Here is an 18,583-nt window from a genome sequence, read left to right as displayed (position 1 = left end):
AATTGACAGCAAGTGTATAATTCAACAACTAACCACGTTTAAAGCAATTCATTAAAAACATTTACTTATGATATAGGTAACTAACTTACACAAATAATTATTCAATTGAGCAAAGAGCTATTTCCAATAGAAACCGAAGCGATAATAAATTTATAATTTATTATTCTATTTTCCGATGTTTTTTAAATAATTCTTTCTTACTTCTTTTTAATACTATATTTGGTATAATACTCTATTTTGAATGTATCTCGCATCGCTTTGAAATTGTCGCTGATGTATTATTTATTTTTGGATTAACAATATGCATTAATGCACAAATAACAGGACTGAGAGATTAAAGTATAATAAGAAATCATATACATTCAATCATTTATTAATAAATAATTTGAAATTCAAGATATAAGGTATAAATATTCTGCATACATATATTTTTTAACGCACTAAATATTTCCATAGCGACAATAACCTTAGGTGTTACTTGATTTTCGCTTATTGTAATACATAGCGCAATAATAATTAAATTCCATCTTGTTATTTCTACCATAAGATTCGAATAACCAATATTATAACAACTCCATCTGTTATAATACTTCTAGACATTTAAATTATTTTTATAACAAATACTAAGAGTCAAACGTAATCAATCTATTACAATTATTTTAATTAACGATAAACGAATCATAAACGTATCAATAAATATAAATGACTATTTATTCAAGCAGATATATTGCGCAATTTATTAATTTGAAATAGGAATCGAAGTAAAAGAATAGAAATTGTGATATTTATATAAATGTCAATTATATTACTTTAACGTTGTTAACTCAAATGTATTGCGTTACGTTTTAAATTTTTCTCCGACATATAATTTGTTATCATTATCATTTCCAAATTAAGAAATAACACACGGATATATAATAATAATCGGATAATAATCGGATCAAATAATTTAAGTAATGAGAAATCATGATATACTGATTCATTTATTATTAATCAATTAAAAATGTGACGAATGAAATATTCAGCGGCAAAATTATAAATATTTATAAAACGTAAAATATTTGATATTAAATAAAAATGCTCCGGAAAAAGAAATCTGTCACATAATACATCGTTATATATTCAAAACCGTCCTGCTATAGCTTATATGGCGAAATGTAATATTGTATTTAAAAAGCGATCGTTTTTTATGAAAATTAAAATTACATAAATTAATTAAAATTATAAAATAAGTGATAATTAATATTAAAATTAATATAATCCTCCAAAAATTACACTTTGATGTTGGAGGGAAGACTTAGTATCTGGAAGGTTTATCCTGAAAGGGACGTTAAGTACTCAAGTTTTTAACATTTTCGATTGATATTGCATTTCGTGTTTTCATTAATTCAAGTGTCGTATAAATGTCGCGTAATTTAAGTTCGGGAGTGCCATGCAAAGTCTCGTGCGTCCGAATTCGGGAGTGTCATTTAAAGTGTCGGGTATGTGAATCAACAAAGTCTGGTGATCTTGACATTTTAAGGAGAGGAGGAAGCTTAGGATACATATCAGACATCGTCAGAGTAATCCTAGGGTAAATAATTTATTACTTGTATATCATTTATTTATTAATCGCGTATAATTTGATATGTTTTCTAGAATGATTTAAACAAAAGAGAAAAAGCTTTTTATATAAAAACTTTTTCTATAATCCCCTTCTTTATAAAATAAATTCTGTTTAATAAGAAGTAAGATCTTATCAGAATTTATAAAATTAATCCATTAATATCTACTTATTAATATAAAATTCAATGCAATAGAATATTAATATTTTGAAATATTAATTATTTTGGACATTACTCCAATTTGAATCTACTATTTATATGTTACAAAACAACGTAGCTTCAATATTTTCAACTCGACTATTGCACATTGGTGAGTGACAAACCTTTATTTTATATTTTAACAAATTTATGGAGATCGTAGATATAAATTGTAGATTATAAATAAACCTGTTACTTTAAAATGGATGGGTTAAAACAGATTAGATTGAGCATTTCATCCTGAATATATGATTTGTCGATTTATCGCGCATACAAGGATGTATTCGCATACGTAAAACGGCAAAAGAGAGCACGTGGTCTCAATATCATTTATATATATGCATATATCATGATTTATATTGATACCAATATTTTATCTTATACGATGAAAAATTAGTTATAAGATATATGCCAATTGATAATTTCTTATGTTTTTTACCAAGCATTCTGTACAATAGAACTTTAATAAAAGCAATTTAAAAAAATAGCATAAAAATCATCATTATCAAAATTGATATCTTTATTTAGACAATATTAATATACAATACAAATTAGACCTGATTAAATTTTCGAATTTGCTTCTTGAATAAAAATCAAAAAATATAAGAACGAGAACATGTAATGTAAAATAAAATTATAACAAGTTTCAAACATGATTTTTTTACATAAAGATTTTATTTAAGTTTCTTCATGTTTATATGAACATTAAAAAAAAGATATTCACGCATATATTTACATATTTTAAATATAGTTTAATGTTTCTCTCTTTCTTTATATAATCTTATTATATGTAATCTAAGGATGAAATATAGAAATTGATGCAAGAAAGTAATACTCACACACAAGTATTTTTTATATTATATTATATATATATATATATATATATATATATATATATATACACACACACAATCAATCTCAATTATCTTTGATTTTGATTATCATCATTGATTTCTTATTTTACTAAACATCGAGACTGCATATCTTTGATTAATCCGCGTACTTAATGTATGACGGATCCGGCAAGATATCAAACTTGAAGAGGGTAGCATACTATGGCGAATAACGGTGAACGGCGCGATCGGGCGACGTATGTCACGGAAGAGAGCGTGCATGGGGAAGCGGAGGCGACAAGACTGTGAAATAAAAAAAACAAAAAACATGGTGAAGCGAATACAGTAGATAGCCAAGGAAGACGAAAGACAAAAAGAAGAAAAAAAAGAATCGATAAGCAAGCGAGAACCATCACAGGAAAAGAATAGAGAGACAGAGTAGGAAGAAAGTCGCAAAAGGAGAAAGAGAGAAGAAAAATATGAGAAAGCGGAACAAGAAAGCGTGAGAAGAAAGTAGGGAGCGAGAGATTCAAGCCAAGAGGACCAACGAAAAAGGAGGAGAGCAAAGACGGAGCAAGAGCGCAAGAAAAATGGAGAAGGATGAAAAACGAAGAAGATGAAGGAGGAAGAGGAGGCAAAACATAAGAGGACCACAGGGAGGAAGACGATCGTTTTGGTGGGGAATGAAGAAAGACCGCTCGCTTATGCTACCGCTCTGGTAGGGGCACGCGAATGACGGCGAACCGGTGGTGGAGGCGGAAGAATGAACTGGTGAACCTACGTAGAAGGGGCAGGGTGATGGTAGCGGCGGCGGCGGCGGTGGCAGCCGACGGTGGTGAGGGCACGACGATGAGCAACACCGTGCGCGAGCACCTGTGGATCACCGTGGTAGAGTCACTCACCAGCTACCACCACCGGACCACCGCCGAACCTCGAGGAGAATAGGTAGAACCGAACGGAAACGGACGCGCAACGGAACGTACGAAGAGACCGCGGCAGAAAAATTCCCGAACAAGAAAGTCTCGCATAAAAAGAAAAAAGGAAACACTCGGCAATTCTTAAATAATGCAAAAATAGTAGGCGATAATCGCGACTAACAGCGCCACGACGATCTTAATAATAGTTCACCATCGAAGAGGCAAAAATCACTTCCTGATCGCGTGTGTGAGGCTTTAGTTTTCTTGAGAAGATAAACGAGAATTGGTTGGTGATTATTTATTACGGAAATAATTCTTTTAGACAAAGGAAGATTAAAGCAGCCGAAATTGTAAAAGAGTACATCAAATACTATGAGTGCAAATTTGGAATTACAGTGATACGCGCGCAAGCGCGTAAGAATACGGCAGTTCATATATACATTGAATGTGACCTCTGAAAGATTAAAGGATTTGATTACAATCTATATTGGATTTTCCATCCCGTGCTGTCGCGATTTATCGATTCTTAATCACGTCAATTCCGGTTTCAAAAGTAGTAGTTGTGGTCAATGACGTCTTGTGGGAACGCATCGTATTCGCAGAGAGCAACGAACTCCAACGATTCGTCATCGAAATTTAATCGATATGAAGCTGATTTTATGCAATTTGTGAGCATTTAATTTATCGAGCTGATTCGAAATATTGTGTGATAGTTAATTAAAAGGATCAATTAAATCTGGAAAGACTGAAAGAGAGATCATAAAATTGAGGCCTATATAGCAAAAACTTATATTCGCATCTTTGAAATTGAAACAGTGCGACAGAAGAAGAAGAAAAAAAAAGAATAAGATCGAATGTACGAGCGACCGAATAGGAATCCAAGAAAGTGGAGGATAAAACTGTGATCGATTCTGGATCGAGCGTCGCGACGCTCGATATCAATATGTGGCGGATACGCGTTCTTTAATCTCTGATCTTAAGGAGAGAAATGTGAATGTAGTTGAATGACCAGTGAGAAACCGATTGAAGGGACGAACCGAAAAGGACGGAATTATTCTTAACGCGAGCAGTGATTAACGGATTTGCTTAAGTGGGTGATAAGTGAGAAAGTCGAGGTGAGATAAGGGCGATTTTTGGGAGAGGCGACGTGGTGAATACCAGGATATGCGAGCTCTACAAGATGCCTAGCACTATAAGAGGTGAGTGACACGTCAGTTTATCAAAATAAAATTTTATACAAGTCTCATACGAGAATGTTTTGTGATATTTTTTGTGAAATGAAGTATTCTTTAATTACAACATGTCAATCTATCAACGATAATTACAATATATTAATTAATTTCGTGCAACGTTATACATAATTATTGCGTAAAATTTTACTTGTTTTCAATAATATCGCGGTAAAATTTATTCCTAAAAAGGCGTAAAAGGTGAAAGACTTCGGAGAATTTCACGATATAAGCAAATCCGAGTGTGTAGATTTAATGGACGCCATCAAAGATTCACACGGCATCGATTCTTTGAGCGCTTTAACCCCTTTTGTTGCGGCCGACTAATCTAACGGAGAAGAGGCTCGCATCTTTTTTGCGAAATACTGACTTGATCACTGTTATAAAAAACATACTATACATCGTCTATTGTGTGTGTGCAACTAACAATGTCATGTTCTCGTAAACATCGCGGTAAATTGATGGAATGAAAGCTTGATGAATCGTTCGTCAAACATCTGCTGATATCTCAGAATTATTGACATAAATTTTTTAGTCGAATCGTCTATAATAGTAATGTTTTTTTCATGATATTTATTTACTTTGCATTATACACGTTTAATTCTTTGTGGCATAATGATCGTATAATTTATCCGTTCATAAATGTTTCTAGCCTTCCTAAACAAATTATTTTACAAACATTGTTGTTTTTTATTAGCTAAATTTTTAATCCTTTATAAGCCGTGTAAAGTTCATGAAATAATATTCATTTTTATATATTGTAAGAAATTATAATGATGTCAAAAAGAGAAAAGACTCTCTATATAATATGTACGGTCTTAAATGATGAAAAATTTTACATCAATGTTCAATTTTTGCATTTTACCTGAATTTATAGACTAGGAAAGATGAATTATAGTTTGAAGTTATAAATTTGCTTTTATCCATTTTGAAGAGATTAATAGTAAATCAATCTAGAATTATTCAAGAGTATAGAGAAACAATAAAATAAAAATATTAAATTATAATGAAAAGGAATACTAATAACAGAGAAATAGGCTCGTTCGCAAAAGGTAGCAGTACGCGATGTTGCGGTCATGATGGCAGGGTCACTCGAGGTCAGTAACATACTGACGACGTGGTCGCGTAATCCGCGACGCTCTTCTGAGATCTATCGAGTATGCGCTCTTTATTTGATCCGCGAGCATCTACTTCTTGAAATTTATTTAGCTTAACAATTATATCAATCTTAATTATGAAAATGGCTAAACTTTTCTTATTTATTTATAAAAATTGAGGATAGCTTATTTCTCATCAATGACAGAATATTCTACCACTACAGTCGCATAATAAATTAATGCGATTTAAAAAATTATTATTATATTAATGACATTTCAGAGATATGAATTGTAAATGATACAGATTTAGAAAATTGATTAAATTTTCACGAAAAATTAATTATGCAATTGCTTGAAAAACGCAAAATCCTAAAAGATACCTTTTTTTCAAACTTATATAATTCTACATTCACGTGCAAATGTCGCAATTGCTATTGATTCTATCCCTTGATAATTACGATATAGCATCATGTGCTGATTGATCCCATATGAATAATTACAATTAATTATAATTTCGAATATCTCCTTTGCAAATACGATAATTTTAGTCAATTCTATTCAAAAATAATTATTTTGCTATGTAATATTTAATATGCGTTCTATTATATCTGAAAAACAGCAGATATAATTAATTTAATAATATCAACTGATCGGATTTAATGCATAAAGATGTATTATAGAAATTTAATACATAGAGATATAGTAATAATACATAGAGATATAGTAATATATGTTATTAACACATTATATTAATAAACCGTCTATTTGTGTGCTGCGTCATAATAAATACGATATGATTAAGTCGATTGGTGATTTTTCTCTTGCCGCAAATTATATTGACATTTTTAACCAATCTTATCAGAATTATAAGAAAATTAAGTAAGAAATATAATAATTTTAATGTTATTTAAAATTTGGATTTGCATTTTCATAATAATTAGCGATTCGTTATAAAGGTTTAAATGCTAAAATGAGATATTAAATGATTTAGGATTAATTTAGAAATATATACTAAAATTATTTAGTTTCCTCTATTATGTGTCGAAATATTTGACTAATATATTATTAATTTATTTCATTAAAGAAAGAATATGTTAACAAATTATAAAGACGAAATAATAAAATAATATAATATATAATGAAATATTTTTTATAAATTAATTAATAATATATGTAATAATATATTAAATTGTATAATAGAAATAATATAAAACAATATAAAATAAATATAAAAAATCTAAGAAAAAATCAGGAAACGAAAATAAAACCACGTAAATCGGATTTTGTACATTCATAGACATAAAAGCTAAAAAACAAGATAGATATGTTGATATTAAATCGAATATATGCAAAAGCAGATATGTACATTAAATTATATTAATTGACTGAAAGCGATGAAGCTATCTAGTCATTATAAAACCTCCATATGAAGATAAAGATAAGCAGACGGAACAAGATATGCACAATACAACTTTAGTACTATAGAAATATTTTTTATAGAGATATTTTTAAAAAACATATCGTGTGAGTAAAAAACAAATAGGTTGCAAAGTATTAAAACGATAACCAATAACTTAAAATTATTAAATAAATCACCAGAATTATTGAAGAAGTAGGTTTAGATTCCAAGAAATATTACGTAATCAAAAACTGAGCAACATGGGAAGAGGAAATAAACGGAATGAGGGGGGAAACCTCGAAAAGGTAGAGAAAGGGTGAGGAAGGAGCGAAGGAAAGGACAGATAATGAAAGGCGAGATTCTCTTTCTGCGACAGGTGGTAAAGACCTTGGTAAACTTAAGGGCGTTGCGATCGATTACCTAACTGGGGACGGCCATGAAGAGGATTTCGGTTCCCGATGCGGCCCAGACCCCGATGAGCCGGCGGCGCCCATCGCCCGCTTGCCGAACTAAGCGTCGACAGGCTTGCTGCTCGGTACACGAACAAAAGCAAGGGTCAATGAACCCTCCAAACGTATACCGCACGCACGCACGCACGCACGCACGCACGTGATCCCACCACGCATTCATGCGCGCCCGCTCTCCGTCTTTGTCCTCGGCACTCTCCCCCATTTTTCTTTATCCTTATCGCAAAATGCGATATGAACGATGTCGTGGAAATTTTGACGTTGGCAAGCCGGAAAAAGATTTATTTTAGTCGGTAAAAATAGGAGTTAAATTATGGATAAGCAAGAGAGCTCCATTATGCGAGATAGGTGAAATTATGACCTAGCTTCATACGATTTTGTATGTTGGCTTTTCATGAGTTGAAATGATACATTTCATGCAAATTACGACAAAAATTCAGAGTTGTCACGTTTTAAAAAACGAACAAAATTATATTGCAATGACGTGCAATCAAATGTAGATATTTAGCATGGAATGTAAAAAAAAATAAATTCGCAAATTTGTGACATACAGCGATTTTTTTTGTATAATTTTCTCTCCATGTATATTTTAATATAATAATTGTAAAATTGAGAAAAAACTAAATAGCCATAAACTTGATTTTTTCGCAAATAAGTAATTAATTTTATATACATAAATTTTTTATTTTTACACTTATCTTTCTATTAGATTTTTCAGTTTATATATATATACTTCAATTTTGTTAGTTTTTTCGGTACTTTCAGATTGTATGAAAATCAAGTCTTGATCAAGTCTGATTGTGATAGACAGAAAACGAAGCGTACGAATACAGTTCATTACTTGTTAAAACAGGATCAATTCTGCTGCTGTAAAATCAATCATCAGAATTTATCTACCTCGCTGTTTGAGATAGTTAGATACATACAAGCCCCTCATCAATGCAAATGTTTTCGTTTTATTGAGTTTTTAATTAATACCACTTCAAAAATAAAAGTACTCCAATAATTAAAAATTAATGATATTTACGAATATAATATTGTTGAATTAATCATTGATCAAATATATTAATTAATTTTATCATTTGTAATTTCAATAATTAAAATAGCGATTGCAATATTTGCTATCATGCTTCTTACATTAGAGAATAATCTTTTTGAATATGAATTGAAAATGAATTAAAAACATCTTAGAGAGCAACTTCTTAAAAAACCGCCAATTTTTTGGATTATGATTTATTCATATTTTATTATAAAGACATATGTATGTATTATATCGATGAACAAACGTACATTCGTCAAATTTGCTATCATTTCAAAGGATCTAAAATCACCCCATTAAGCTACAATCTTCCAGAATGCGTGGGAATGAAAGAGGGCGGTAACCCCGGATATTTATTTATAACGCCGCAAGGCATAAGTACGGTCTAACCGATGTAAAGACATTAACCCAAGCACGTCGCATCGCGCACATCGAAACGCACGGAGGGTATAAGCAGGCGATGAACCAAACCTGTATATGTCGATGAGAGCCTCTACCCAAATTACGCTGCCGTGTACCGTTATGGTAGGCCCATGACCGAGCCACTCTGAGTGATTTCAAGCAAGTCCAAACGATCCTTGCAAGTACTTCTTCCCGTACCTCGAGGAACAATCAAAAGACGCATGCATCACGCAAAAGACTTATTGTAAATCATATTAGGAAAAAGGTATATTTACACTATATAATAGAAAAAGAAAGAAAGGAGATTATTTACTCATTTTATTTAGAAAAAGTGTGTTTGTATGATTTATATTAAATTAAATTTATATTAAATATTAAAATAAATTGATTTTAAAACGTAAATTTCTTTACTATTAAACAGAAATATATAAAGTGATGAGTTACTACTAATTTATCTTAATGATATATAATATAGATTTGATGAATTTGAATTTTTTCCCGAGGTATTAATAAATTAATAACAAATTTAACTCTTTAACTACAGATATGCATTTATACTGTCGTCTATTAAAGTTAAAGGGTTAATTAATAAAACATAACAAAAAACAAATGTTAATTTTGTTAATATAAACCTATCTTTCGCAAAGAGAGCACTAATCTATGTTCATGTTGATATGATAAATCATTTATACCCCAGCAAACGAGGGCTATCATTATAATTTTAGAATTCCCATTACGTGACCCTAAACGTGACTAGAGATACAATCGATACTACGAAACCATTCAAATATTAATAGAAACTGTCTTTTCTTTATTTCGCAGTTTGTGCATCACGAGTCTTTTTTTATTTTAAAAAGTTAAACAACTAATTGTTATCAATCATTATTGAATAAATAAATATTCTATAACAAACTGAAATTGACAATGAACTCTCAAGTAGTTGAATGAAAATTATATTACTTTAATGTGCTTCAATAAATATTTCAAAACTATTTTTAACGATAGCAATTTCGAAAGTGAGGTCGATCGATATTTAAAGGTACCGATATCTTTATCCCTACCAAATGCAGCATCGATACTTTCACTCAAGTTCAAATATCGATATCCCGCGTATCGGAGTAGTAAACCCGCGAGTGACGCGTGCGTACATACATTATGCGAGCATGCGTAGCTACGCGCGTAATTGCGCCACTCGTCGCGCGTCCACCTACCTACCTACCTACCTACCTACCTACCTACCCACCTACCTACCTACCTACCTACCTACCTACCTACCTACCTACCTACCTACCTATCTACCTACCTACCTACCTACCTACCTACCTACCTACCTACCTACCTAACTCAAAACCAGACTCCTTCGCTCCTTAGTTCTCCAGTCATTGAACTCGCGCGACTCGTTCAACCTACCAGCTGTTTCTTACTACTCCACCCCCACCCGCGTCTCGTGTCTCATCTTTCCCTCATCCTTCGCTTCACTCTACTACTACTACTACTAGGATATACCGTTCCATTCTGAGTCGACCCTGGACTGTGTCTCTTTCAACATCTTCACGATGATGTACACTTTCCGACCTACCCTTGTGCGAAAAGTTTAAGAATAAGATACAAATCTCTCTCGTTCTTTCCCCCTCTCTGCATCTTACTCTTACGAAACTTTAAATTCTTTTAGAGATTCAGAATTATTGCCACAAATTTGCAATATATATTTCATAATGTTTATTATAAAATTTATCGTATATTTTTGCGTTAATTACTCCAATATACTTTTATATTATAGGAGCAATAGTATTATCTTTTAATTAAAAAAAAGGGAAAAACATTTTTAGAAACAAAACTACGTGAAAAATAGAATATATAAAAAAATAGAATACATTTTAGTATAAATTAAATTTAAATAAATAATCTTTCTATTGTTGTTTTACCTATCATTTATATCGAGTGCATAATATACATATCTTGATGTATGAGACTACAATAAAAATTTACTTGGATTAAAAATCATACTTAGATTAAAAATCATATATTAATTACTTTCTTTAAAGGATGTAAAAAGTGATGAAAATTCTGCTTCCGATCATGCACTCCAAACAAGTCTTTCGCATCTTGACTATCGAAAAGAAAAGAACATATGCGCGAACTTCCAGATTCTCATTCAATAAGACTCGAACGGGAAAGTCCGTTAGTTCGAGTGTGAGTTCGTTGCCCGTTAATGTTATACCGATCGACAGAGAATTTAGAGATGAAGCGATTCCGATTTCTTTACTATAATTAGCTCTTCCGACAATAATCGATAAATCACGTGGAGATTTATTGGCGTAAAAGAAACTTGTATCAATGTTCAATCAGGATTATAAATTAATTAATTAATTAACTAGCGCTAATGCCAAATAATAATCAAGTGAATTATATATGATTGGCTTTAATATTTCTCTTTTAATATTTCCAACGAACACCGTTATATAAAATGTATCTTATTATGAAGAGAAATATATGTATATATTTACATACGAGTCACTTTAATATCATATTTTTAAAAATCTAGTGTTAGAAAAAACACTTCTTTATCTCAAAAATTCCGATAATTAAAAATAGAAAGAATTTTATTAAGCTATACAAAATCAAAAGCAAAAAAATTTAATTGGAACAGAATTATAGAAATATTTCTTTCCTTTAGAAAAACTGAATTAAAATTTAAAATTCAAAAGAGAAGAGAGACTTTCTCATATGGTTCAAAGCCATTGCAAAACGCATTTGGAGAGAGATGGAACACGCGATAGCAAGAATCGACTCGTAACGAGCTCGGTCACTGCCACGTTCTATCCATGACTCATAGAACGATATCTCCTCTCTTCTGGAGTCAATTCTCATTGCTGTTCGCGCTTAAGGTCGCGAAGGGGAAGGTCGAGCCCACGTTCAACGCCCTTTCACGTACTTTTTTATTCTATCCGATGCACGCAATAGTGATGTAGGGTAACTGAATGATAATGGATATCTAATTAGATATTAATTGTGTTAACAAGACAATTAGGATTTAATAATTTTTCTAAAATAAATTTTTTTAACTATTTCATTTTGAGATTATTTATTTATATATCATATATATTATACATATATTTATATATCTTATATATCATATTTATATTATTAATATTTTATTAATCACGTACGATATATGGGATTATCGGATGGAATCTGGGATATCTTGAATTCGTTTTTATTAGATCATAATGCGCGTTCAAATATATGTATCTATATTTGTTTTTGTGTGTATTTTTCCTTTTTAAATACATAAATTAACACAAGAGAAACAACAATGATATTTTAAATCTTCTCAATTTTTTTAATAACAAAAACTTAGAATACAAAATGGAACAGATTTAATGCCATTAAATCAACTTAAGGTCTTGATAAAAACTTAAGGTGATAAAATAGCGAGACTCTGAGATAATTGAATCATGTATATATCTATGGAAATGCACAAGTCAATGTATAGAACATAATAATTTCTAAATATTGTATATGCGTATCCTAATATTTTAAAATCCATCGTATTTTTATGAGTCATTTATTTTAAAATATTAATAAGTCATTTTTACTAATATTTATAAATATTTATAAGTCATTTTTATAAGTCATTATTACTCATTTTTATAATTATTTTTCTCTCTTTCTGTGTTTTTCTCTCTCATATGTAGATAAAATTTTTTCAAAATTAATCACACACACAGTCGTGCACATAAACATACATAAATTCATTAATTTTTTATAATAATAATTACATTACCATTTATAATTACAATTATTATAATTACATTAACATTTTTTATAATAATAATAATATTCATTTTTTGACGAATGTTAAGAAAAGCCCCTTCTCGAAATAGGTGAGAGTTTGTCGTATCAAAAATCGCGATTCGATTGCCGAATCAAAGCCATCGCGGGCCGAAAGAGCGACGCGAGAGCGAGTCGTCGCGTCGGCAGGTATTCGATAGCACCGCAAGGGTCATTGACCGCAGGTGTTACGCACCCGTTTGCTCGAACCGCTCGGTTTGTCCTCACCACAGCCGAAACTCGCGTTCGCCCGCTCCTATCCGGAAGATCATCGAAATTCGCGGACGCGAACCATGTAATGTACTCCCTTTACGATTTCCTGCAAAGACAAATCTTGCGTTGCTTTAAGAATATCTTCAGGAAGCAAAGATAACATGATAACTAATCATGAAAGAAACCTGTAAATAGTCAATACTGTGGATTATCGGTAAATCAAACACATGAATCAATGAAAAGATTCAGATTAATTTTATTACATTTTAATGAAGCATATTTGAAGATATATGAAATAAATAATTCAAAATATATTTTTATTATCTTTTAATTATGAATTGTTAACGGTTGCATTCTTTTGCGATGATGTAATGAGAAAATTAAATATGGAAAAATGATGTCCGAAAACCTAGACAGATTCTCCATACACACATATTATATTTAATAAACGATTTATAATAAATTGCGAATAAATATATCAATCATAATCTTGTCAACCTTTAGAAATCTAATATTAGCATCAAAACAATGAACGAGGTATAATCTCATATCATAGCCTTCGCAATGAACACGCAAACGCGTTTACCTTCTCATTGTCAGACATTCCCTTTGCCCATCGAAAAAAACTCTAGCAAAGAATGGCCCGGAAGGAAACCCGTAGGCGTTAGTAATTAACCCTTTGTCTTCAATGTATCTACAGAATGATATACTCAACTTTGTATAGTTCTTTGCACGCGTGCCTATTATAGCGCGATGTACAATATACACGACGGCACATCAATCACGAGGGCCTGCGCGTGATGGCTGTCGCGTGATTGAACCGCGAGGGGGGTCGACAAAAATTCCTGACGGTATCTACGCGGAACAAAGAGAAGGATTGCGGCGCGCCTCATAAGACACAAAGAATGAACAGCGGGATGAACGGCGAGAACTTTAGGCAAGTCCGCGGCAAAGTCACCGGCCGTGGCTCACCTCCACGAGTGCTCACCTCCACAAACCTCGTCCAGAGGACGTTGACCCTGTCGTCACCACGTGGCGGGAGAGCGATGTCTCTTCTTCGCGTCGGAGCACCTTACCTGCCTGATTTGAAACAACCACCCGGCCGTCAACCTTCCTAGGGCCGTTCGTTTATCTTCATCTACCTCCCGCTCTTTCTGACTCCTTTCCTCTTTGTCACTCCTTTGTCCAAACTCTTTTGGCATATAAGCCTACTGGTATTCGTGTCTATCTGTACGTAGGCAGGTCACGTAGTTGAGAACAAATTAGCGATGACGTAATAAAATTGATTGTGATTTAAATTAGAAGATATAATGCTTTCTTTTACAAAAAAAGGTTGGCAGTTTAAGGCCATATTAATTCGAAATCGTTATCTCGATTCGATCGCAAGCTATTTATGTTAAATTATATTTACGATCCAGTATTTGTCAAATACAAATCTGGAAAATTTTATTACGAGTAAATTATATAATTAATATACTGAAGAACAAATTGGCATTTATTTAAAATTTTTATAAATTACTAGAAATGAAATATTATAATGTTGAAAAATTTGCTTCAATTTTAATCTAAATATAATAATTAAAAATTATTAAAAAATCCATATTCCAACTATTTAAATTATTATTTATAATAACATTAGTAGAACTAATTTAGAAAGAGAACTAACACACACAATATCAAATATTTATTTTAATCGACTCGATAAGAAAAAAATGTCTCTTGACTTAAATACAAATCATTTATCTCTCATTAGCGACCATTGAATTAGATTGCTCTGTTTGCAAACTGTCGACTTAATAAGAATACTGGATAGCAAAAAACAAAAACTAATTTTACGATGACGAGGCGAATTATACGAGAATATTTCAGTGCAAGTGATGTCAGCAATCCGCGATACAAAAATACTCACGTCATCATTAGTATATCGTGTCGCAGCGATTGCATCTGCATTTTTTCCACTTCCGCGACGCTATTTCCAAGCGTCGCATTCCGTTTAGTACGTGTCAGCGACACGGAGATACTCGGCGGCGTTCGCGCCAGAGAGTATCGAGATGGAGACGAATGACCGGAACCCACGCGTATTCCTTTATCAGGCGAGAATCTTCCGTGGCCTCCCTTACTTCCGCCTTTACACATCGTTTCTATCTCGAGCTGATAGAAGCAGGATCCGCGAGATCGTTGAACGAAACCGAAGGCACCTGCAAAGAATCGAAGAATTATAGATCCAATAATCTCTAAAGAGCATCTATAAAACGAAGATCCATTGGTGGGATCCGTAATACTGTTAATATAAAGACATACTATGAAAGAGATAGCTGGGAGGATTTAATAATTTATACATGTAAGATTCGTGAAATAAGAAATATGTGAATAATCATCGAATCATTTATTGATTCAATGATATCGAAAATAAATTTAAAATAATAATCTATTCTTAGAATCATAAAAATATCTTATCAATAAATATAAATAAATATAAAAACACAGAAAGAGTGAGGCATATATGAAGAAAATGAATAAATTGATATAAGCATTGAGTAAAAAAGCATGCCTGTAAAAAATTAAATAAATTTGTAGAATAAAAAAAATTGTTTATAATAGAGATTCAAGGAAATAAATCAAGTATTTATTTATGCAATCAAATTTGAGATTGATACACTTGAAACTGTTTGTTCTGCAAACATTTTTCTCTAAATCTCATTAAACTTTAATTTAAGAAACGCTTGGATTTTTTTCAGATTGAAATTAATTAAATGCTCCGCCAGATGCAATTCATCAATATTCAACTTGAAATCATTCTGATCGCCGACAAACAAAATTCCACGCTCATTTATGATCGCACGTGATGTAATATGCACCGATCGTTTTCCCTGGCGCGCAACCTGCCGAATTCCGTATGCTAGCTTTGTTTTCTTGCGCTCTTCCCGGGCGCGCAGGGTCGACGATCCTCCGGAGGATGATTATTAAGCGCGGTCGCGTTGCGTGGACCTTTGGTAAACGGCCGCGGTTCGTGCAGCAAAGTGCACTGACCGCAGATAGAAACACGTGGACGCGGACCGCCGGCAGGCAGACGTAGGATGTGGGAAGGAGAGGTCCGGGTCGAGGGGTGGGATGACTGGGCCGGAGGGAGTTGTGGAAGGGCCTGGTGATTTTAACCGAAGCCTTTGCGCCAGCAGAAAGGATCAACAGCGAATTTGCGAAATGTTTAACGAAGCATCGCGTCATTCGTTGACACGTCGCGTCGTTTGATTTTGTACACACGTAAAAGATAATAGTGACTAAGAACAAACGATGTCTCTTGAGCGATAACGGTACATCAATTCGAACGGTAAAAAACATTCTTTGACAATTTATAAATCAACGCAGGAGGAAAAAATATTAAATGGCTAAAAAAATAAGATGTAAAATTATGTAAAAATAATTGAGTATCTTGGAGGTAAATTTTTCAATTACAAATTGATCTGTAAAATAATTAGAAGATTATAAATTACAATATTTTTCGATTGAAAAACTTTGAAAAGTCTATTTCATTCAAAGAATTTTAATTAAATACAAATGTAATCCAAAATATTATTAATATCACATGTTATACATAATATATAACTTTAATATAATTTAATATTTCGTCTACAAGTTTATTACTCCCATTTATAATGAGCTGTGAGTGTTTGCATATAAAACTTGAGAAAATATTAGAAAATAAAATGGAAGGGATTGATGGAAAAAATTTCGTTACCTAGCATAAGGGAAGCGATTCGTTGCACGCGATGAGAACTTATCAGGACACGCATCGGCTCGCATAAAACCAAACATCCGCAAATCGGAATCGTATTCACGCACGCACGCGCGCACGCATGAAAAGCTTAACGGCAAATGGTATAAAACTAGCGGGAATCTATGATTCTAACCCACTCTCCTTGATTCATGCGGAAAGTCAACGGCTGTTTTGGCCCGATTTACTTCTACGAACTCAATCGTGCTAAATGCTAAGCGCATTTCGAAGTCGCACACACGTGTCTACTTTTATTCCTCAAATCAATCTAGATTAAATTTAAGAAATATTAAACTTTAGTTAATCTTCTTTAAAAAATATTTATTTCGTTTTAACAAAATATTATTTTTATTTTAAGAAATGATGGCAATCTTATTTATTGAATCTAATTTAATATGATTTATTAATTTTATTTAAAAGACATTCTTAAAATAATTAATTATACTTAATTTTACTTAATTATACTTAATTTTTATTTTATTTAAATTTCAAATCTATTTAACAATGAATATTTTGTAATATATATTTTTCGACACACACACACACACAAGATCTCTTAATTTATTTCTAGCAAACAATTTACTGCAAATTATAAAAACTTAATTATTTTTTGTTATTAATATTAATATTAACTTATTAATAATAAAATATTAACTTATATTCACCACATTTTAAAATATCTGTCACGATATAAATATTTCGATACTTAAAGTATCTTCAGTGTATTTCCGAAAAATAGATCAAAGCCAAACGTAACAATATGTACCGTTTCGCGACATCGAAGAAATAGAAATAGAATTTCACACACGTTAAGAATACTAATTTAAAACACGCAGAGTTCATCTCCTCACGAGAGAGAAGCGCATTTGTCCTTCCTTTCTCCTTTACCCCTTTCTCTGTCGTCCTTTGTGCGTCTTCCTAACCACGCCAGTTCTCTATCGTTGTGACGTAACATCGCAAGGTCTTACGGTATCTCCGACAAACGGGCCCACATTACGTGAGTATCCGTACACGCGACCCGCATGTACGTAAATATCTGCGTAAAAGAAATTCCGCTAGCCGTCGTTTCTCTTCACGTATCCTTCTAAGAGCGCAAGCGATCTCTTTTATTTATTTAGATATAATATATATTGTATATAGAAAAAAATTACATAAAAAAATCATTAAAAATGTAATTTCTTTATGAATTTAATTTTCCAAACTTAAAGCAATAATTATTTATACATGTATACATTTCGACAGGTGTTAATTTGAATAAAGAATTTATTTTATATTAGAGATACGCAAATCTAAAATTGCCAAAGGGTTTATTTCTGGTACATCTATTTATGACTTACAATGTATAAAAATATAATTTATAATAATTTTTGCCCCAATTTAAAATATAAGTATTCTTAAAGAAAAAAAAATAATATATTCAAGACAGAAGTAAAGGGTTTTTTTCCACAAAGCAAGCTTCTAATGAGATGTATCAATTCTCCTTTGATCAATGGCCGCACCAGCCGCGCGGCGAGTTCATCGGCTGCTGTTATTCGGCGATCGGTGAGCGCGGCTGCCCGACAGGTGAGCGGCACGACGC

At 32.2% G+C, this 18,583-nt stretch overlaps 1 protein-coding gene across 1 annotated transcript in view; it reads left to right on the top strand.

Moving 5' to 3' along the window:
* The first annotated feature begins 3,546 nt into the window (after positions 1-3,546).
* LOC105249476 (probable nuclear hormone receptor HR3) overlaps positions 3,547-18,583 on the top strand; it is a 94,801-nt gene continuing 79,764 nt past the window's right edge. The window contains exon 1 of the mRNA XM_025409731.1: positions 3,547-4,751. Within this exon, the coding sequence (XP_025265516.1) occupies positions 4,733-4,751 (19 nt within the window). The 5' untranslated portion in view covers positions 3,547-4,732. The remainder of the gene's footprint in view (positions 4,752-18,583) is intronic.

This window comes from Camponotus floridanus, unplaced genomic scaffold, assembly GCF_003227725.1.
Source record: "Camponotus floridanus strain SB8 unplaced genomic scaffold, Cflo_v7.5 scaffold10, whole genome shotgun sequence".
NCBI classification, from domain to species: domain Eukaryota; kingdom Metazoa; phylum Arthropoda; class Insecta; order Hymenoptera; family Formicidae; genus Camponotus; species Camponotus floridanus.
This window is presented reverse-complemented; position numbering and strand designations above follow the sequence as displayed.